General features: G+C 39.1%; 1 protein-coding gene across 2 annotated transcripts in view; it reads right to left on the bottom strand.

The window, feature by feature from the left end:
- RNF144A (ring finger protein 144A) overlaps positions 1-24,248 on the bottom strand; it is a 63,050-nt gene that overhangs the window by 18,458 nt on the left and 20,344 nt on the right. For both annotated transcript variants that reach the window (XM_039715570.1, XM_039715571.1), the window contains exon 3: positions 9,345-9,490. In XM_039715570.1, coding sequence (XP_039571504.1) covers positions 9,345-9,479 — 135 coding nt within the window. In that variant the 5' untranslated portion in view covers positions 9,480-9,490. The remainder of the gene's footprint in view (positions 1-9,344; positions 9,491-24,248) is intronic.

Below are 24,248 nucleotides of genomic sequence, written 5' to 3'. Positions count from 1 at the left end.
CTGAAAGGGAGATTCTTGTAGCCACATATAACTATCATATGCTACCTTTTAAAATATTTTAGTGCATACTTCTTAAAGTAACAGGATTACTTATGTGGTATTAGGAATAAATCACAGAATCCTAGCATGGCTTAGGTTGGGACATACCTTACAGATCATATAGTTCCAACCCTTTTGCCATAGGCAGTGACACTTTCTACTAGACCAGGTTTCTCAGAGCTCTATCCAAAGTGGCCTTGAACACTTCCAGAGATGGGGTATGCACAACTTCTCTGGGTAACCTGTCCAGTGCCTCACCACCATCATTGTAAAGAATTCCATCCCAGTATCTAAACCAACTCTTTTTCAGTTTGAAGCCATTCCAATTCCCACTTGTCCAATCACTACATGCCTTTATAAATAAAGCCCCTCCAATTTTCTTGTACAGCCTCCTAGTTGGACTCCCTGTAGCAAACCCCACCATAAAGTTACCTGTCCCTGCCCTCCCTTTAATCCTGACCCATAAGCTTTCAGTCATCTCCTTATCAATCCCCAAGTGTAGCTCCACACCCTCCAGCTGGTTACTGGCATACAGAGTGACACCTCCATTTCTTCTGCTTGTCCTTCCTAAAGAGCCTGTATCCTTCCATTTCAACACTCCAGTCATAAGGGCAATATTATTTAAACTTGGTGTTCTGCAGAAAAAGAAAACTACTTTCTGAGAAGTTTCCACGGTACACTTACCGTATACAAGAAAACATATGCAAGAAAAGAAAGAGAATGGTAGGTTCCTCAGAGAGGTTTTAAGCTTCTTTCAAATTTACTACATGGCCTTTTTGTGTAAAGTAGTTATAATCCTGCCTCAAATCTATTGTTGTTTAATATCAGGCTCAACTTGAAACCACTCTTGCACTACTGCTCCAGTGTGCCTAATTCTCTACAGCAGACCTACAGCCCAGCTTTTTAATATCAATCTAATCCTACTTAGTTGACGAGCGACTTACTGGAAAATATCTATGTACACTTAATCACAGAGATCTGTTTGAGGCATATGCCTGACTGTGGGAGTGATTTTTCTTCTTTACTAGATAAACTGTCAGCTATACTGACCAAATCTGCAAGCACAAGCTACATTCAACTTCACAAGCCACCTAGATCTGAGACAGATGTACATTAGAAGTGTTTAATGTTCGTGGCAATACTTTGAACTTAAATAATTTCCACTTCTACAGACATCTTTTCAGAAACAATTATCTACTTGCAAAGACATCTTCACTATTAGAACTCAAATTTTTATTAACCCTAATTTATCATCTTAAGAATAAATCACAGGAAGAACAAATTCACTTATCTTGACATGCAGTACTTCAAATCTGAAAGCAGTAACAGAGAACTGTCTTCCATGTTTATCCTTTATATCCTTTGTTTTGTTACAGAGACAGAAATTCTGCTACACAAGCATACCAACCCTTGACTACAAGAGAAGAACCTGCAAGGCACTCCAGAGCTCCACAACAGGGAAACACCTAGAGCCTTATGCTGTGAACAAGAAGGTACACACTGAGAGAGTCTTTGGCCAGGACCAGGGAGAGATAACATCCCAGCTGATACATGTTTTTCCCAAAGTGGAAAGCAATTTCAAAGACCCCTGCTTGACAGGTTTCCTGCCTCTATCCTCCTGATACTTGGCCCATTTTAAAGATACTTTTTATTTGAAATTGTCTAGGGTAAATGCCTCTTTTTTCCACCATGCTGTCAATGTTTAAAGACTCCATCAGCTGTTCTGTAGCCCAGTTATAGACCATATTGTCAGTCTAAGCAAAATCACATCATCTTCCCTGTGGATGATTGCCAAACAGGATGAGAGCTGGGAAAGATAAACACAACCCATGTGCTTCCATGTTTGAGGACAAACCATCCAAGCATTCTTTCCTGAGCTATAAAAATGATTGTTGTCCAAGAGTCCTTGTGCTCCCAGCAGCTGGTGTAATCTTAGTATGGGGACTGGCCACATCCTGGCAGGAGCAGGCATTCACCCATTGCAAATTCTGCTGTTGGAGCAGTGATGGCTGTTGATTCCTCCTGTGGACAGCAGAGTAGATTTTGCTGCCTTGGTCCTACCTCTGTCCAAATGTCTTCTGACAGTACACCCAAATATCACAGCAGTCCCTGGTACATGCTTCTTAATGAGTGCAAACAACAGCTCACAGACAAAATGTTTATATCAGGGATGAGGTGCATCACCCCTCTGAATCCAGCCTCCAAATTTCTCCCCATGAGACTGTGCCAGCTTGAGCACAGGGAACAGCACCATCAGGCCATCAGTCAACAAATGATGAAGTAAGGCAAGAAATGTATTATCAAGAAAGCAGAAAGAGAAGCCCTGATGACTACTTCAGCTTGAGAAATGTCAGGACATGGCAAATAGCCTTTGAGACACAGCAATCAGTGGCTGCAGAAATCACAACACCAAGAAACCAGAACTAAAAGCACTGGAAAAACAAGTGCCTTTCTCCAGCTGAGTATCTTGAAAGAGAAAGCAACACAGACTAACAGCTGCCCAGCCTTTGAAGTGGTGGGCTTTTTTTTTATATACACTTTTATGGCTGTGTACTTTAATATTTATAGAAGTTGAACAATTTTTCTTCAGAGGAATTAATCACAGCAGTAGACAGCAAAAAATGGCCAAATGACACAAGGATAACACCTTGTGATACCTCTTCATCTTTGAATAGGTATTCCAAGCAGATGTACATGTAAACCTTCTTCATTACGAATATTTATCCCTCCATTACTTTGCACAAGCTTTTTGTTCTCACTTATTTATGGCTGCAGTTTGTAAAAACACAAGGTAAACTTTACAAAAATTAATTTATATTCAAATGTCAACATATGTGGGATGAATATCAAGTATTCAGATGGAAAAAAATACCACAAAAAATTCCATCTTATATGCTTGAGAAAAGTTTATTCTATATCAGAGCAGAAATAGCAATTCTGAGTGGGAGGAAAATACACCTGCAACAAACAAAGGGTTTTGCATGTGAGAAGGGAAGGGCCTATGCAAACCAAAATGAGATCGTTTTCCTAACAGCCTAATGAAGACAGGTAACACTAATCTCATTTAGTGAGATCACACAGGAGAGGAGAGCTGAAGGCTCTGGATCAAGTTTAGTTTTCACCCATGGTTCTGCAGTACCTGCTTATTAAAGCAGGGAGTTCTGCCACCCCACCACCTACAAGACAAGTAAGAACACAGCCAGCCATGTGAACTGCTATGCAAACACACAGTGACCTCTAACCATGAAGTCTCTACTGATATATCACATGTCCAGATTAGTACCAGTTCTCTGCTAAGGTTGGGGTATGAGCACAAGCAGCAAGCTCTAAGCTTTGATGGTGGGAAACAAACATTACAGCTACTAAGAAGGACCTTGAACTCTGTAAAACCTCACAAGCTATTAGGTTTCCCCCTCCCTCCTGTCTCCAAGCAAGTGAGGCATTTCCTTTGGTAGCGGCGAGGAACAGCCTGGTGTCAGCACAGTGCTGCCCTGCTAAGGTAGGCTTCTTTTGGCAAGCAGAGACAAACTACACAGGAACAGGAAGGCAGCCAAGGTCTGTTTCCATCCACGTTGCTCTCGGTGTCTGCCTTGCCCTGGGGAAGAAGAGGCTGATGCTGCCTCTGCCTCATTTGGAATGAGGGATAACACTAAGTAAATCACTTTCTGTCCTTCTACTCAGAGAAGCTCCATGTGCTTCTGGTCAAGCATGACAACAAGAAAAAAAAAAAGTGGTGCCTGATACCATTTATAGACAGGATAATTGCCTTGATGATCATCAGCCTATAAGGAAGCTCAAATAGCAGAATGATTAAAATTAAGAAGGTCTGTATAACCAGTCATGATTAGGCAAATTCATTAATCCTGTTTAAAAATGACTAGTGAAAACAGAAGTCTGTCACTATCCTACTGTCAACCTACTTGGGATAGAATACAACAAACTTAGAGGGACCCCTAAAGGTCCAGGTAAGATTAACCAGTTGGCTCAAGTGCTTAAGGTAGAGCTTAGGGCAAGAATCAGAGTATGAGTATCTACGAAGCAGGGCTAGTTTCAAACACCAAGTGGATCCACATGTGCTATCTGACCAAAAAGAAAGCACAAAACAAAGCAGAAGGCAGGTCTTAACCTTAGTTTTGTTATTTTGTAACTGTTGGTAGACCTCTCCTTCATGTATTGGACTACAGTTTCTTTTTCTATCAGAAACAAGGTAGACTACAGAGGAGTAATCAAATTTTTTCATCAAAGACAAGTTTTGTCACATGCTTCATATTTCTTCTAGACATTTGCTTGCTTGGACTGCTTACTTGACAGACTATGGTTTTAAATTTGATAAAGTAAGCAATGAATCCACTGGTACCAGAAAGACCAGTAGTGCATAACACCTTGAAGGGAACTAAATAATCTAATGAGAGGTCAAAAGGAGCTTAGCCTGTCTTGAGTCATAGTGGCATCACTGCACTTGAGTGCAGTGATAGTGGCACTATCACTGAATAATAGTGGCATCACTGCACTTGGAACACATTGACACATCTATGTGTGTGTTTTATATATATATATAAATTATACAGTATTTATGCACACAGATGTACATGTAAATCCTGAACCAGAAAACACTCAAGCAGCTAACTGCTTGACTTCCATGCAATAATATCAACTGCAAAAAACCTTTTGTAACTTCAGCACATATACAGTTGGTAACACATCCTACCCATTAAGATGCACGTTAATTTCATCACTGATAACAAAAGAACCTGAATTTCAGACAGGAATTGGAGAAAATTGCTCCCTGCTTACCTCCCATAATCCCCTTGAAAAAGCGAAGGCTAAGTAGTAAGTGAAAAAATTTAGTGCGGCAAATAATACCAAAAAAAAAAAGAAAAGAAAAAGTGGTGTTTTGTGCTTTACTCTCTCCTTCTCAGAGTGTAAAGATTTCTGAAGAAAACATGGAAAAACAATTACTTCTTTGAGGCAAGCAACTGCTAAGTGACTGTCTAAGTATATATCAAGATTATTTGCTATATACTCTGTGCTAATTAAGTGGGGAAAAATTTTATTAAAAGATATTTAGGTGTTTTGGTCCAAAATTACACAAGCACACTCAAGACTGGTCCTGTTGTTAACATGACTCTAAGAGAGATACTGGTTTGCCCCTTGGTAATACTCAGAAAAAACAAAAAGCTAACAGCAGGTTAGCTTGTTTTTCTCTCTATTCTTTAGACTTATGTTTCTCTGGTACCTCAAGCAATCCAACAATGGATTTGCTTGATGTACCAGAGAAAACATATACTCATAACATTCCTAATGGATGAGATATACAAAACTTGAGAGCTCACAGCATTGTCTGGGCATTAATGATCACAATGATAAAAAAAAAATGGAGTATTGTACTAACTGGCAAAATAATACTATGGGAAATTGTAGTGCCTGTGCCTTATCAGCAGAGGAGTGGCAGTCTGCTCTATTTAATCCATGCACAGCTCTGCCAGAAAGCAAATGGAAACAGTGTCCCCATTCTATCTTTCTGAATAGAAATGCTGTGCTACTGTACAAGTATCAGGAAGAGAAAATCCTTCATGGTATCTTTATTACGGCACTTCTATGATTATAAAGATTCAAGACTTGCAGACAGAAATATAGAATTGAAAAACCTGTACATTGATTCAAATGCTGCCAACATACCAGTAGTACTGCACTTGAAAGATCTCTTTGTAATACATAACTCATGTTGTTTCAGCTTGCTGTGATTTAGACAGAAGTGCTAGAGCTAGTGGTAAAGCTGCAGTAAACGTAGGGACATTGTGTGGACATTCCTTTTTGTTTTTTGCTCATATTCCTGGAAAAATCACTGTTAATGCACAAAAAAGGAGCCTGAACAAAACTGCATATTGGTCTAACAAGAACAAAACAGAGATGAACTGGATCTACTGTACACAGACTCCATGCAAAATCTTGAGTCAAAAGGCGACTCTTTTTGATTGTTTGGCCATTTACAAAGCACAGTTCATAGACAGTGTCCCTGGTGTTTCTGGAAATCATTGCTGGAGGAACACCAGTGGAGAATTCTGCATGTCTGTCACACTCTTCCTTAATGACTGTCAATAGGCCAAACAATCTTGCTAGACTCATTTCTTTAGCAATTTATCAACTTTCAGGCTGACCCAAAGGTAGAGATGAAGGCATTGGGTTTCAGGTGAAGGCCTGGGCTGTAACAGGTTTATAGCTACTGCCTCTTGCATTTATTTGGTTTGATTCTTAATACTTCCCTCACCATCATCAAGGAAAGCAAGGGTAATACTATCTGTTAATTCATGGGAAAGCTTAAGGACAAAAAATTTTTTCAGGGCACTCAAATGTCACTGTATAAAGCTTATTAGTGGCAAACAAGAGGCAGACAAACCACAAAACTTTATTTAAACAGGACAAAGCTGAACGAACTATTCAAGACAATCAAATACAAGTAGTAAAAACTGGCTTATGATTCCACCTGAACAGAGTTCAAAATGCAAACTCCATGTCATCAGTCAGATTACTATATCAGCTGCTAAGAACAGGTTATCGCTAAAGGTTACATATCTGATGTATGTAAGTGTTTATATCTTTCAAAACAGCTGTAAGAGTCAGCAACCACATTCTAACCAAAAGTCAGAAGATCAGGGATGGCAGTAAACATTGAAAGAAACAAAATGAAGATGAAAAAATGTATTTGGTAACCCAATCCTTCCGCTGCTATGGAAATGTTACTGAAAACTGACATTTAAATATTATCTGCATTCAGGGAGAAAAACAACACTCCACTGTAAGCACTAGAAGAGAAGAATCTCCATGGAGCCTATTATTTCATATGTTTTTGCATGCTTGAGCAACATTTCTTTCACAGTAGTTCTATGTCTACAAGCCAGGACATTCTACCTATTCCATTGGCTGCCTCCTACATCTTCAATAACCACCAGGAAAAATGAAATCTACTATTAAAAAATTGGTAGTATTTCCATGAAGAAAAATAAAATGAACTAAAATCCTTGCTCTTAAGTATTAAAAACATATACCAAAAAAACTTTTCAGGGAAGAATTTTTTAAATTAAAAAAAAAAAAGTCACCCAATCCCATGTCTGAGTCTATAATACCGTATCATAAACTCTTGGGAAATTAAAGTCTGAGCATCATGTATCTCACAAGTTATATTCTTACTGATAATACTCAAATTTTTCCTTTGCTGAACCATCATTACAAGGTTTTTGGTGTAATTGTACCCATTGCAATATTTAATGAACTAAAATTTTAATTTAAATTCAGTATTAGGGATGGAAACTGACTAGTTTCCTCTGTTCCTAAACTAGCAATATTTATTAACTGTGATGGTGATGTTCTTTGTCAAATACTACACATGTTCCCCAGTGTTTTGTATTTAACTGACAAGATTCTTGTTATTCTGGATAGGCATTTGTACAATATGGTAATGGAAGCCTGTTTTGTGACTGTAATTATGATACGGAGAAATTAGAATCTGTAATACATTCAGTACTCCTCTAGTTACAAGTGTGTGCATGGCTATGCTGGGTACTATTGAAAGGCATTTAAAGAACAATGCAATCATCAGGCACCGTCAACATAGGATCAAAAAGAGAAAGATTGTTTAACTAATTTGATAACCTTCTAATACAAGGTCACCTGCCTGGAATTAAGGATTAGGCAGTGGATGTAGTTTCTCTGGATTTTAGTGAAGTTTTCAATACTGTCCCTTCTCAGCACCCTTCTGCACAAGCTGTCCAGTTGCAAGATGAGCTGAGTGCAAAACTGGGCTCCAAGGGTTGTAGTGAATGGAACTACATTTGCTTGGCAACCAGTCACCAGCACTGTTCCTCAAAGTTCAGCTCTAGTGTCAGTTGTGTTCAATGTGTTTATCAACTGTTTGGGCCCAAAAGTCAAATGTACCATTAGCACATTTGATGATGATACAGAACTGGAAACCTGCTACTGATTCTGTTGGGGGGTAAGATGCCTTACAGAGGGACCTAGATAAATAGGAGCAGGGAAATTATTAATGGCATGAAATTTAGCAAGTTGAATTGCCAGTTTCTGCACCTGGTATGGAGTAATGCCAGGCACATGTGTGAATTAGGAGAGGAGAGGCTGGAGAGCAGCCCTGCAGAAAGGCATCTGGGGTGCTGGTGACAGGAGGCTCCGTGTGAGCCAGCAGTGGCCAGCAGCCAGGAGGGCAAAGCCCATCCTGGGATCACCAAACCCAGCATCGCCAGCTGGTCAAAAGAGGTGATTGTCCTGCTGTGTTCAGAGCTGGTGCAGCCTCACCATCAGCATGGGTGGAGTTCTGGGGCCCCACCACTTCAGGATGGGAAGGTCCTTGGATGCATCTCCAGAGGACAACAAAGCTGGTGAAAGGGCTGGAAAGAGTGTCCTGTGAGGAGCAGCTGATAACTTTAGGTTTGTCTAATTAGGAGAGAATGAGACTGAGGGGTGACCTCATTGCTCTCTAAAGCTTCTTGAGGAAGAAAAGTAGAAAGGGAGGTGCTGAGCTCTTCTCCCTGGTATCCATTCACAAGACACATGGAAATGGTTCAAAGCTGCACAAGGCAAGGTTCAGACTGGACATCAGGAAGCATTTCTTTACAGAGAGGGTGACCAAACATTGGAACAGGCTTCCTAGAGCAGCGTTTATGGGGCATTTGGACAATGCCTTTTAACACCATACTTTAGCTTTTAATGAGCCATGATGTGGCCAGGTAGTTGGACCACAGATCATGGCTGAAGTAATCCCTTTCAACTGAAAGACTCTATTGTCTTCTAAAGTTAAAAAAAAAACCAAAAAAAACAACCAAACACCTCAGCACCCAACAAAATCCCAATCAATCCTAAAACTACCCCAGTAGTCTTTGATATTCAATTAATTGTGGGCATGACTCCACTAAGGTCTCTAACATCTCTGAAAGAAAGTGAAAATTTCATCAGTTCTCCCATGCAGTCCAACTCATTAGAAGATGTCTTTCATAAGATGTCTTTTATATAGCAAAACCACCCCCAGATCCAAGCCACTGACTGATAAAAGGGAAAGTGTGAATAACCTTGGTAAGCAGATAACTATACAGAATACTTAAGTGCTGATTTTTTTTTTTTATTGCAGGTAAACAAATGTTTACTTCCCAGCTTTTGTGTCAAGTACATAGCAACAGTATTTATTTCCACTGCAAGGTCAATACTTCAGGGCAAGTCCCCCCCAGCAGAAACACTCTATTTCTGCAGTGAAACTTATGTCTTGGTTTTTTGCTATCTAAAAAAGAACACAAACTCACCAGGGTACAGAAGATGCATTGGCATTGTGCTATTGTTGTCATCTGCTCCACGGGGTATTCACCAAGGCAGAGCTTACAGGACACTAATGGATCAAGTACCAAGTCCCAGGTAGGCCTGTATCTTGCTGTAGTCATTGCAGAGCAGTCTGAAGAACAGCACAAAAAGTAAAGATATTCCATTATTTCCTTATGTTGATAGTCAGTACATTTCTGCCATTGAAAATCACATTGTCATCTATTGCCTGTTGAGTATGTTTTTTCCAATGACCTAACTAACTAGCAATAGTTAACTTGACAGTGGCAGCAATTGCATTCCCTTGTATATCCCCTGCCTGACAGAACTTGCATATAGAAAGCAGAAGGAAAAATAACCCCACACACAATACACTAAACATATGAAGACAAGCAGGAATACCCTTAGGTCACAGGCTTTTGTCACACATTACAAACAAAAATCTCATTTCCAATTCCTGTGATTTTCATCACTAGTTACAACCTTGACTCACAAACATCAAAATTTTCTCATGATGTTCCTTAACCTCAGCTACCCAGGCAAAACTCAAAAGGTCTTTCATAAGCCAGGCATTTATTATGCCCTTTTCCAGCATGATGATATTTCAACTGACAGAGCCAGATATTTTTGTTCCCAGGAGCATGACAGATCAATCAGTTTGCTGTTAATTTTAGCAAGAACAATAAATATTTTGAATACACTGCAAATTTTAGCCTGCAATTTCCTCCAACCCTTTCAATATGCTGAGACCACAACTTTGTTGTAGCAACAACCATCTGGGGCAAATAAGAGCACAAAGTGAGCTATAAGAAGAGGCTAAAATAACCTATATATCACCCTCAAGACAGTGATAGGATAGGATCATGCAGAGCATCTTTATCCTAGGCTTCAGGGCCCAGATGGTGTGTTGTCAACTGACTAAGCAAAAAGAAAAAAAAAACTCACATGTAAGAAATGTATTCCCAAAGAGAAAAGCTAATTTATGAATTTTACATGAAGAAAAACAAAACAAAAACCCACACACTCCCCCAAAACATCAAGGGTAACTTATGGAGTACATCAAATTTTAACAACATATTTACTAGTAATGTTTTATCACTGTGACATTGACCTTCCAAGCATAGAAAATTCACATCCCAAGCTGCTGAAAAGTTCACATTATCATGCCTTTCTCCTTCCCAAAATTAGATGGCTCCTTACCATCTTTACACCAGCAGTTACATTACTCAAATCACGGCTACAGTTCTTTTGGGGTTTGTCTTTTTTTTCATCCTTTTTTCCTCTCTGCTACTCCTTGCAGGACCTGCTAATTTTTAAGTCATATCCGTGAACTTTGCAAGCCTGCAGAACCACAACTAACTAATGCTTACTAGACTGCATTTAGGCAAATGCTCAAGAAAAGCGTGCTTTTTGTCCCCCAAGAAATCACATGCAGACTTCACAAACATTTCTTTTAAGTCCAAGTCTTGGATATTCAATTAATTGTGGGCATGATTCTACCAAGGTCCCTAACATTTCTGAAACAATGAAGATTTTGTCAGCCCTCCCATTCAGTCCAACTCATTAGAAGATGCTTTTTGTGATGTACGTAAGTACCACCAAAAGATTTTTTTCCTAGTGCAGTCAACAGAGAGAAGTGGGGAGAGAATAACAGTTAAGCAACCCCATTTCCAGGGCTGCTCTATAGCACTTCCTCTGAAAGCCCACACACAAACTCAACACTGTTTCAAATGGAACAACCCCACAGAACAGCACATGAATAATGGCTCCACCTCACAAAACACAACTTGTGCTGTGCAGTCTTTTCTGAGACCTCAATGTGAAAGTCTGACACAGTGATATAAATGAAACCCCATGATTTCTAAGGTTACTAGATCGCTTCTGTACTTCAACACTACTTTTTCACTTCACACACAAATTACTAACAAAACCAATTTTCTTCTTCCAAACTTTGGTTTATCTGACATATACAGACATATTCATGAGGTATTTGAGAAGTAGTGACCAAGCACATTTGAACTGTCTGCTGTTAGTTATTTTCTTGTTCTGCCTAGTATATTGCATATCTGATGCTTATGGTTGCAAGCAGACGAAACCAGGAAATGAACAACAAAGAACAGATTATGTTAAAAATGCACTTGCATACAGGAGGCAGACCAAAATCATAGCAAATTTTATGGCTAAGTGTAGAATCTGACACAATTCAGACTAAAGCTCACCAAATGTATGGCATGACTCAATTCAGAAAAAAAAAATTCTATATGTATTCAGCATGGGTCGATAAGTGACAAGAAAAAAATATCAAGCTTTCAGCCCCAAGACTTAGCCCCATTTTCTAGGATATTCAATAGAGGCTTACTGGTATCACTGTGGTAATTCCACTTTTGCAGAATGACTATACTGCAATAACACCTCACTGACACATATTTCTCCTCTTTGTCTTTTGCAAAGCAAGAATGAATCGAATTAAAATGCCTTTCAAGTTGGCTTTCAATAGACGAGCAGAGATCAGCTGCCCCATACAGCTGACATGTAATCCATGCTGAATTCAGCCATGGTGATAACTGGGCAAAATGTGAATTCAGCTTCAAATACTAGCAGAGCCATTCCTGCTCTTCCCTCTTTGCAAAACACTTCCTTTTAACAAAGAAGTTTTTCATTGTTTATGGGGCAAAGAGAGGATACAATGTCACTGAAGCCATTAAAGCAAGGACCAAGAAATTTGCCACCTAGCCTGAAAAGTTTTGTACAAAAAGCGTCCACACCCCACTGGATCACTTCTCCTGGGTACCCTGTAAAGGAACAGAGAATGAAGCTTTTCAATGCATGGACTAGGTCTTGTTTCATCATCATCCAGTACACTGCTGCGACTAAATAATAAGCTTCTCTGTTTACATCACAACACTTTTAGAAGCTTAAAAAATAAAGCATAAAACCAAACAACAAACTTGTAAGAGAAAATTAGAAAAACAAACACTTTCTTTCAAAACCAGATCAAAACTCCTACTGTTTCACAACTGTGGCCTCTTACAGCTTCAGAATGTATTCTCATGCTTTCTAGTGATGTGCAATACTTCAGGGAGAATGCTAAGTAATTGCAAGAAAGACAAGGTAACTAAAAGGATTTCTAGAGGAACAAGATATTGAAAAATATCTTGGTGTGTCATTGTGTTGAATGACAGCACTAGTTACACAAATAGCCAGTAGAAAATTTCACCCCATGGTTTGGCTATTTACTAGGAAGTCCCAAGAAATAATGCTAGTGAAGGTACAGTTCAACAGACCCCAGCACACTAAACATACATAGTTCACTGGAGATTGTGTTGCTTGCCAAACTCAGTCCAAACATCAATATTGACAGCAGATACACCAAATCAGACTTAGAGGCACAGAAAATCAGAAGAGAAGCTGGTCATCAGTTCAAATTCCCAGTTCTACTGCAGCCAAGGTCAATCTCATTTATGTATTTTTTGCTGAATGTGGTCCGCATCTGGTAATACTGAATTTGTAAGATAAATGGCAAGATAGCAAGTGATTTTTTGGGACAGCATCCCAAAGCAAACTGGAAGTCAGAAGCATAGGAAATAGCTTTAGTAAGAGTTTGTTCAGAGCAGTCTTGTCATAAATATTTAACAACCTGACTAACGAGTGTTTAATTCTTCGACCATATGCATGTCCACACTGAAAGGGAACCTCTGCACAAAGAGAGAGAAGGGACTGAAGTCTTCTTACTGTAATAACACAATATATATGAATGTGACTCTTAGGCACTCCCAGAGATGTGTGTGGAATGAAAAGGAAACTTTCATTATTTCTGAAGAATTAATGAATTAAGTGAACATGAACTGTATTTCTGAACAGTAATCCCTTAGCTTCTGGTCCACCTACACAGACTACATTTTCTAGTGAGAACAAGTGGCTGGTAACATCTGGTAAGTCAAGAATAGAACAGGCCTCAGAGAGTTGCAGAAAACAGTGAAGTAAAAATACTGTGACTTCTATGAAAGCAGAAAAAATGCAACTTTCTTACATAAAAGTCATTCTAGAAATCATAAAACAATATGATTCTTCTTATAGCATGCTAGTCAAGTATTTCACAGCATTGTACATTTAAATTGCAATTGCATCATCAACACTTAGGATACATGACTGCCTATGTGAGAAGAGTGACTAGAAAATAGGGATGAATAGAAGTCATGTGCAGCACACTAGCTGGTGGGTCTTTTCCACCAAGGAAGACTCAAAATAGAGATCTCAGCAGAATCTCAATTTCAGCTTTAGGTCAGGGATGAGTTTAATTTCTAAATTAAAGGCTTCAGTCCCCACTCCCACCAGACAGACAGTTAATCAGGTACACTTAAGTCATCTGCCTTAAGGAGTTAACTTAATCTGAATTTATTGGCATGATGAAAAGCAGCTCTTTTAGAAATCAAAAGAAGGGACTTAAATGGGACTTAAAATTTGGTCTCAATGTTTCTTTATCAAAATAACTCCAATTAAAGTAATACTAGATGGGCTACTAGATGAAATCAGACATCTGCTATAGTACAGTTTTAGTATTGTGTATAAGTATTTATAGATTTAAAAAATATAGAATACAGACTACATTTCCTCCTATATAAAATCAAACACATCTACTAGTACAATTGTAATTTTTTTAATATATGAAGTATGTTTCTACACTACACATTCATACCACTAATATTTATAAAAATATCAATTTGTATAAAAACCTACATATTTTTACTTATGTGGAAGAAGCCCACAGATGCCTGAAAGTGCAGTCATCTGTAGAAAGGCTACTACACTGCACTCTGGAACTGACACTGCCTACCACTTCTTTTAAGTCAATATTTTTGACTTAGAGCCTTCCTCTGCAGCCAAGCTGTGGCTCATTGCACATGATCCCACAGCCACAGGCCGTACCCTCAGGGCAGCAGGGACTACTCCCCATGATCCAGGCTGAAGGGCATTCAGCAACAGTCATGGAGCTTGCATTATTTGCTACCCCTCTGTCAGAGCTAGAACATGATGCCATTTTTCATTGCTCCTAGGCTTTTCCAAAGATCTTCAAAAGGATCATATGAAAGAAGCCTACATGACATAATTGACCACTTTGCAAATGTTTTGTGTTGGTGGTACCAGTTTTTATTATGCAACTATATCACAGATAAGGTCATTTTAAAGTTACTTCATATAGCAAATTAATTATTACATCCACCCACCAGATAGCTTTTACAATAACATAAACTGGCAGGCAGACTTCCTATCTCTCACTTATCAGTCACCATTAGTTACTGGCATCTATCACTGCAGTAGCTGTGTCTCCAAGTCTTCATCTTCACAGAACTGCCTGGTAAAGCAGAATCGCTCTCTGATAAGTGTCAGTCACACTAACACAAGGCTGATTTACATGGATGTTTAGGGATCACTAACTTCAGTTCTGATGCCTGCCTTCCTTATGTTCTTAAATCCTGTCAGCCTGGCAAATGCCTACCTAAGTCTCCAGACTCATTCATAAATCTGATCCACAATCAACTGCACAAGTCCAGCCGATAGGCATCATCCTTTGAATTCCAGAGAATCCCACTAAAGCCACATTCTTTATTCCAGCAGTATAACAGGCTGCTGTTTATAGGCATAACTCTTTTCTACATGTACTCAACTTCAACTTAGAGTAGTGCAGAAAGTCACGTCAGCACATTGTCTAGTGTGAACTCTTCAGACCTAGCCTTTAAGCCCCTACACAGACTAACCACCAACTTCAACCTCTCCCAGTTTTTATCTTCAAGCTGTTCCAAGGCCCAAGCCCAGAAGAGATAAAAGACCATGTATAAAACCTTTAGAACACTGTCAGCAACTTCAGCTTCACAGACAATAAAGCACATGGGAAACAAGCTCATACTTTGAGTTGAAACAATTGTTCTAGGGACTTCAGTCCACTCATGAATGGCCACTATGTTTCATTGCTTTACCTCCCTGACTGATAAAATCCTGTATTTTAAATATTTATAGATGTATCATATATACACACACACATATGTATTTTCTTTATCAAAATAACTCCAATTAAAGTAATACTAGATGGGCTACTAGATGAAATCAGACATCTGCTATAGTACAGTTTTAGTATTGTGTATAAGTATTTATAGATTTAAAAAATATAGAATACAGACTACATTTCCTCCTATATAAAATCAAACACATCTACTAGTACAATTGTAATTTTTTTAATATATGAAGTATGTTTCTACACTACACATTCATACCACTAATATTTATAAAAATATCAATTTGTATAAAAACCTGCATATTTTTACTTATGTGGAAGAAGCCCACAGATGCCTGAAGTGCAGTCATCTGTAGAAAGGCTACTACACTGCACTCTGGAACTGACACTGCCTACCACTTCTTTTAAGTCAATATTTTTGACTTAGAGCCTTCCTCTGCAGCCAAGCTGTACCCTCAGGGCAGCAGGGACTACTGCCCATGATCCATGCTGAAGGGCATTCAGCAACAGTCATGGAGCTTGCATTATTTGCTACCCCTCTGTCAGAGCTAGGACATGATGCCATTTTTCATTGCTCCTAGGCTTTTCCAAAGATCTTCAAAAGGATCATATGAAAGAAGCCTACATGACATAATTGACCACTTTGCAAATGTTTTGTGTTGGTGGTACCAGTTTTTATTATGCAACTATATCACAGATAAGGTCATTTTAAAGTTACTTCATATAGCAAATTAATTATTACATCCACCCACCAGATAGCTTTTACAATAACATAAACTGGCAGGCAGACTTCCTATCTCTCACTTATCAGTCACCATTAGTTACTGGCATCTATCACTGCAGTAGCTGTGTCTCCAAGTCTTCATCTTCACAGAACTGCCTGGTAAAGCAGAATCGCTCTCTGATAAGTGTCAGTCACACTAACACAAGGCTGATTTACATGGATGTTTAGGGATCACTAACTTCAGTTCTGATGCCTGCCTTCCTTATGTTCTTAAATCCTGTCAGCCTGGCAAATGCCTACCTAAGTCTCCAGACTCATTCATAAATCTGATCCACAATCAACTGCACAAGTCCAGCCGATAGGCATCATCCTTTGAATTCCAGAGAATCCCACTAAAGCCACATTCTTTATTCCAGCAGTATAACAGGCTGCTGTTTATAGGCATAACTCTTTTCTACATGTACTCAACTTCAACTTAGAGTAGTGCAGAAAGTCACGTCAGCACATTGTCTAGTGTGAACTCTTCAGACCTAGCCTTTAAGCCCCTACACAGACTAACCACCAACTTCAACCTCTCCCGGTTTTTATCTTCAAGCTGTTCCAAGGCCCAAGCCCAGAAGAGATAAAAGACCATGTATAAAACCTTTAGAACACTGTCAGCAACTTCAGCTTCACAGACAATAAAGCACATGGGAAACAAGCTCATACTTTGAGTTGAAACAATTGTTCTAGGGACTTTAGTCCACTCATGAGTGGCCACTATGTTTCATTGCTTTACCTCCCTGACTGATAAAATCCTGTATTTTAAATATTTATAGATGTATCATATATACACACACACATATGTATATGTATATTTGTGTACAGATATAGCTGTATAAACATATACATATATAAAGATTACATTGAAACATTCCAAAAAAAGAAGGAATGTGTCTTGTCACTGATAAAAGGTATCTGAGCAGTAACATTGAGTGCAAAACAAAATAAACATAGTGGATTGTTTCAGGGGCAAATCACTGTTAGGGCATGTAAAAGAGGAAGAAAAAAATAAAACCTCCACACCAATTTCTTTGCTAAATACCTGGGTAAATTTTTTTCTTGTTTGTTTTCTAGAGAAATTAGAATACTATATATGGCAACCACCCCTGTCAAAACTTTGGTTTGATTACTGCACAGACCATTAATGATTTTAAAGATTAGAAAAGCAATGGATAGTTTCTAGATCTATGGCTATGAGAACACTGCCTATCAAATATATGGATGGGTAGAAAGGAAAAGATATTATCGCAACAAACACAGAAAACAGATTGTTAAAATTCCTTCAAAAGAATCTAAAAATAGACATGCCATAAGCTGTCCATGCAGAAGTGCCCCAGAGAGCTAGATCCTTGCACATATTCCAAAAAATACAGTCAGTGAATGTGACAGAACCAAAGACTTTCCTGACCTTGCATTTTTCTATGTTTGTCACCAGCGCTGGTGCCACTGTGGCTTCTTGTAGCACTGCCAAACAGCAGCAACCTGAAATAAACTGGGTGAGGCTGTTACTCAGATCCTGTAGGCAAGGGTGAAAACATTTCAAAGAAAAAAAGAAAATCACTTAATTTCATGTGAAAGAAACTGTAGATGGGAAAGGCAAACGGGAAGAAGGGAAAGAACTGGAAGAGTCAAAGGTAAGAAAAAAGAAATGTAATAAAAAGAAAAATGGTGTAATAAGTAAGACAATTGAAAACATAGGAAACACAGGAGAATTCTCAAGAAAATAGCTGAAATAAATGAACTTCCCAACTCGTCCCAGAAGTAGTGTACTTCTGTGCAGAGTAAACAACAAATGGAATCCCACTGCAATATCACCCAAACATTCAATATTCCCAAAAGATGATATGAACAAAAGGACAGGTGTGTAGCTACTAAAGAACATTGCTCAGAATTCATGTGTCTAATCAGTGTTTTCTATTCAAGAGACTATAAAAGCATTGGAGCAGCAGATGACCTCAGGCAAAAGCTGGGAAGGCCTTGCATGATGCCATTTCTCAGTACTGGAGTCCTAGATCCTCTGCACACCTCAGAGCCCTTTCAGCAGCCAGAGGCACAAGGCTTAAGATGATTTGAAACAGTGAGATCAAGATGATACACCTTTTAAAAGACTCCTCATCTCTGCTGGATTGGAAAACTCCATCCTACATAATAGGGGAGAAAAGCCTTGACACTGTAGAACTGGTTTTGCAGATGGATCTAAAACTGGCACGAGTGCAACACATTTTGGTCTGGAGAGAACAAGCCTGCCTGTCTCATTTTCAGAGTCATGAACCTATTAGAGCCTTAGAGACTTCCACAAACTTTACTACAGTGAACCACTGCCTTTAAATACTGGGGCCAATACCAAGGCACCACCTGTGAATTACTGTGTATCGATATAGGTGTATAAAATATAATATACAAAATATATACAAAAGTGAGAGAGGTCACAGGTTAAATCACTAACAGTCAAAATGATTAAGCTCTGAGTATTTTAGAGAAGGGAACATCAGCTGCACACAGGTCTTAAAGTGAGGCAAGATGAAGCCAACCTAAACCAGACTGATCTTAAAAGTCAGTTGTAACCTAAGCACAACTGCAAAAACCCCTCAATGTACTCTGGCATTCAGAAGTGACTTGAGACCAAACAGTGTCCTAGCTTGTAAAGGCCACAGTAATAAGAAGGGCATAGGCAATTCCACTGCTTTCTAGCAAGCACCTTATTATTTTCCAGAAATTCCCAGACCACCACAAAAATAACTGCTTTGCTATGTCTTTCCTCCCATCCCTTATATTTCCCCATGTTTTTATTTTCTCTTCCCCAACTCTTTTCCCCTCCACCCCCTTTCTTGTTTCCTCCTATTCTTTCCCTCCTCTCTGCTTACAAGAATTGATGAATTAATGCATTCTGGGCTGTCTCCACACAAGCAATAAATCAGTAAGAAGCAGTTTGAAGTTTTGACACACCACAAGCTTTTTCCTTCTCCACAGTTGACTCTCCCAGAAAAGTAAGAGCTATGTTTACACAAAGCCCAAATAACACCAAGTTTGAGCTCAGTAAGAGATTTCTTCCTGGGGGGAAAGAGAAAAGCCTTAGAAGCTTCAAGCTAGAAACCACATTTAAACTGAAAATATGAGCAAGGATAATGGAGCCTTAGTTCTGACTAAGACATTTGGACCACCTCTCAAAAGGAAATCAAAACTCTTTCACTTGCAACTATGACAAAATGCATGCTTAAGGCATGCTGTATTTCTATTGTGTTTCACAAGTCTCAGATGAGGAACAGAATACCTGGGATTGAAAAACCCACCACAAACCCTCTCCAGGTGTCACTGGCATACTAACAGTGGAGCTCAGGTTTGAACAACAGCTCCTGCAGTAGTTGTAAGACACCACATATCTAAGCATCATCCCTTCCTAGGCTAGATTTGAAATACAAAGCAGATATGCTGCTGGCTGAAAGCAGCATTCAGAGTGGGGTGAAGTATGGTTAACTTCCATGTAGCTCTCTGTTCTTTTGACTCAGTAACAATTACAAAATTCCAGGTAGGTATTGGTAAGAGACAGCATCTTTCACAGCTCTCAGTATGGACAAGTTCCTGGTCTCATGTCCCACATCTACCCCTCAGAGATTAAAGGTTTCCCTTGCTCTGAAGGGTTATCTTCCATAAACAGTATTAAGAGGAAGAACCAAGAGAGCATATTTAATCAATAGGAGTAGAAAGCATGTATTGCCAAAACACAGCACAATCCAGTTCTTCACTCCTACTGTCCTACTAGGCAACTGGCTGCTCCTTTCCTCTCTGGTAAAGGGGCATTTTGCCTCTAAGAACAGTGCTACAAAATTTAATTATATTTTGGTCTATGTTAATATCTCAGCCATGCTAGCTTGACAAATAAAGTGGTGTTTGTTTCCAAGTTTCATCTTGCACATCTAGAATTCCATGTTCCAACTATGTGTCTCCATGTCTTTGTATGACAGCCAGCACATGCCTGTACACAGATATGCCACTCACATGGGCCAGGGAACTTAAAGACAGATGTTTAATATACAACAGCACTTGGATTAGGGACAGATGCTTAGTTTCTCTCTAAGTGATGGTCTGGTGAAGTCACTTAGCACAGGCCTTGCAAGAACTTCAACAAACACATTCAAGGGAAAGTTCTTATGCCAGTGTGAACCACTAAGTCTGCATGCACAAAAAAAAAATAAAATCTGATGATTAGAACATCACCTGAGTTATAAGGAGCAATTGATAACCTCTTCTGTCCCAAACCTACTGCATAACTGAACAGCTCATGCAGCTTAGTCACACAGACAGTTCAGATGGTACCTACCACACCACATGGGCTGAGCAGAGGATGGGGGATGAGTATTGCATTAGCTGCCTGAGTACACGTTTTCCTGCACTTCTCCCTCTGCAGAGAATTAACACGTAACAGTACTCCCAGGGGTATAATATATTAGTCTCAACATCAGCTCCAGCTCTAATTCTTCACAGTAATATTACTGTTGCACAGTAATGCTTCCAGCTTTGTTGCTGTTTTTTCCTCCCTCTCTATCTTAAACAACATTTGCAGTACAACACACATATATAACCCTTGTTGACTGCAGAAAGCAGCAGCACATGGCAGAGACCGTGCCTAACGCCTCTGCAACCACACAGGCAGAGATACCGAAACCAAAGGCTGAAGTACTGAGGCATGTAGAGATAACTGAAAACAACAGGGAAGAGAAAAAGAGCACCACAGTGATGGACACTCCTTCAGGGTTCCTCTTTTCTAGGTAACAAATGCAGTAAATTACAGACCTCTTGATTTTGAGAACACGTGCAGAGAAATTCTTTTGGGAAATATCCTTTGTACCACTTGGTACACTTAAGGACAGCTCAAAAGTCTATAGGTGTTGGTCTCTGGTTTATTACTTCTAGTTTGCATTTAGTTTTCTCCTGTTACCCATTAATAATTGTAGCAAATTAAGATTAAAAATTAAATTCTGGCACTTGAACTATAGTTTCCTTCCTCATTTACAACAAAATGTTAAGAACAAGCTTCCGGAAGTTCTACAGTGGCAAATCACTTTCCTTAATTCATTTAGTAAATATAAGAGGCAGTAGTCAGGAACTGATGCACAGAAGGTTCCACCTGAACATGAGGAAGAACTTCTTTACTGTGGTGGCAAATCACTTTCCTTAATTCATTTAGTAAAGATAAGAGGCAGTAGGCAGAAACTGATGCACAGAAGGTTCCACCTGAATATGAGGAAGAACTTCTTTACTGTGGATGTAACTGCAGAGGAACAGGTTTCCCAGAAAAACCTGGAGAAATTCAATAACTGTCTGAACACAAACCTGTGCTGTGTGCTGCAGGATGACCCTGCTTGACCAAAGAGGTAGGACTGGATGATCTGCTGTGGTCCCTTCCAGCCTGACCCACTCTTATTTCAACCTTTGGGATTTTAAACCTTTACTATTATGGAAGACCTGGCTTTTGAGTCTGCACAAACAGAAGAGATGTCAAAAGTTATTCAAGGAATATACCAATAGAATAAGCTATCAAAAACATCATTTAAATAAAGCTTTTCTAACACGGAGTTAGCAAAATCAATTTGAATTGCAATAAAAATATAAATAAGAAAGGATGCTACCTTACTGTAGCATTACACTACATAGCACTGTACTGCTATGAAGAGAAAGCTGAAGGTACTTAAGTCAATCCTTACATCTTCTACATACTCCCATACTTCATCCTGTTGAAGAGGGAACACCTCAGGTACCAATGGTGCAGGCATTAATACCTAGTGCACCAGAGTACTTAACTCTGCTGTAGATTTGGTATGCAGTGAATGTGGCAGCCTACTCAAGAGAGGAATTGCCTGCTACCATTTTGCATCATCTCCTAGCGCACCTAGACCATACTAACCCCTTCCCCAAATTAACAGAGATGTTGCAACTGACAGTCCTGGTGCTCAGGACACACTCCATGCTGAACATCCACTGGAGCACTTTTGGGTTTTGTATCTGTACAAACCACCCGTATCCTGCTCCATCTGTAACTTTTATGTGCTCATGCACATGGGCATGAAGGATGCTGAAACACAGCCCCCACTGCACATCTTGTGGGTCATAGTGCTGACCTGCTTAGTAGCAGAAAGCACTCTGGGCACACAGATGGAAAACACCTACTTACTCTTCAGTTTCCCAGCAGAGAGATCTAGTTTGTTGTATAAAGCAACTGAAATTTGCATAGACTTATTCTGGCAAGGAGAAAAGCATTTTTAGGGCAGCTTAGGCTGCAGTGGCTATTATTCTAGCGGTTTATAAAGAAAAACTTTAAAAACAAAAAGTCAAAGAGCTTTTTCAGAGAGTCCTGATGGTTTTCAGAAGAAGTGAAAATTATCAGAATTAAGTAATTTTATTTCCTAAAGAAGGAAATAAAATAAAGCAGTGATACTTATATTTAAAGCATTTACATACACAATATTTTCCCTAAGCCACTTCATAAAATGAGCTCCTTCCACAGGTAAAAATGATCAGCCTATGTCCATTACCAAAAAGGTAACTAAAAAGGTAAGCAAAGCTTGTCCCACAAAAACAATATCCAGGAAAAGGCTAAGAGTTCTTTGAAAACATGCTTCTCCTTATGTAAAATAACTATGTCAAGCCTTTTACCTTGGACATTGGTTATGTCTGCAAAAAACCTTTTCAGGACCTCAGAACAGTCCCGAACAGTTTATTAACAGAAATCAACTGCAAATTCCTCTGTGGGGAAATGATTCTCTTATGTTTGCACAGTGCACACTGCAGTGGGCCAGAGGTTTACATCAACACGAACAAGCTGTAAGACAATTCAACTAATATTAGTAGCCTTGGTACTAAATCCTCTGCCTCAGAAAACATGACTAGCTCAGTTTAGTGAGCAACCATCTTCTGCAGAGCCATCTGGGCCTCAGGAAGTATTCTGATACAGTATTTGTCTGAGCAGTTCTGATTCCTGTAGCTTCCATACCTTTGTATGCAGCCCAAAAAAAGCAGACCAATCAAGTCAACATTGAAATAAGGAATAAAGAAAAAAAAAAAAAAAGCACCTTTTTATCTTAATAAGTTATGACTAAAAGACTGAATTTAAAAATGGTAGGCAAGGGTACTCTACACTTTCCAGAGGTCAAGTGTACATTTCAGATAGTAGGAAACTTTCCAAGTTCAACTCATGCTCCCCCAAACCAAACAAGACACAAACCACAGAAGCCTGCCCTCTTTCCAGCTGCTGGGAAGATCACAGATGAGGTTGGGACCATAATGAACAACCAAGTAACATGGCACACACACCACCACCCACCTCTTCAAACATACTTCTCTATTTAAAGGGAATCCATTCTACTGAAAACAATATATATTTAAGTTCTTTAGTTGTTACTTTTTCCTATTTACTTTAATGGTCAAAGTGGTTTATGTTCAGGACATTGTGAAAAAACAGCCAGAGGTCTGACATACTGGTTTAAAATAGACATTTAGAAAGGAATTGCTGAAGGAGCTCTAAACCAAACAGCACGGATTACAACCCACTGTTTAAAATTAGGTTTTGTGGTTGGTTTTTAGATATTCCTAGTAACAAACTCAATCTGACTGCTCTTTCTTGGCTGAAGTTATTGCACCTAGCAATCTAGGAGGCCAGTAACAAATTTCCTTTTAAATATGGCTATTAATGTTCCTAAATATAGTCTACCACATGACTGACCTGTGTAACAGGCCTTACTTAAGTCATTCTCTAGGTTTTGATGGGTTTGGTTTTTTTTACCAAAGACAGTAAATGCTTGACTAGGACTTAAAAATTTGACACGTTATTGGGATTAAATAATATGTCAATATTAAAACTATGCATTAAAAAAAAAAGCTTTCAGGAAGGAACTAAACCTGGAACATGTTGCATGTTTAATGACAAGAGCCTACCACCAAAGAACAACTGTTCTTTGAACAGAACAACTGTTAAACCACCAAAGGTATCCCACATTTCTTTTCTGAAATCCTTGGGTAAATCCTACATTGTCTACTAACAGACTATTTTGTCCTAGTTAATTGGCAAAGGCAGCCCTTGAGTTTCTTTCCAGCAGGAAACCAATTAAATAGATGCAAGAG

This window comes from Passer montanus, unplaced genomic scaffold (genome assembly GCF_014805655.1).
Source record: "Passer montanus isolate IOZ18808 unplaced genomic scaffold, ASM1480565v1 scaffold34, whole genome shotgun sequence".
NCBI lineage: Eukaryota > Metazoa > Chordata > Aves > Passeriformes > Passeridae > Passer > Passer montanus.
Note: the sequence above shows the minus strand (reverse complement) of the source record. Positions and strands in the feature narration are given on the sequence as shown.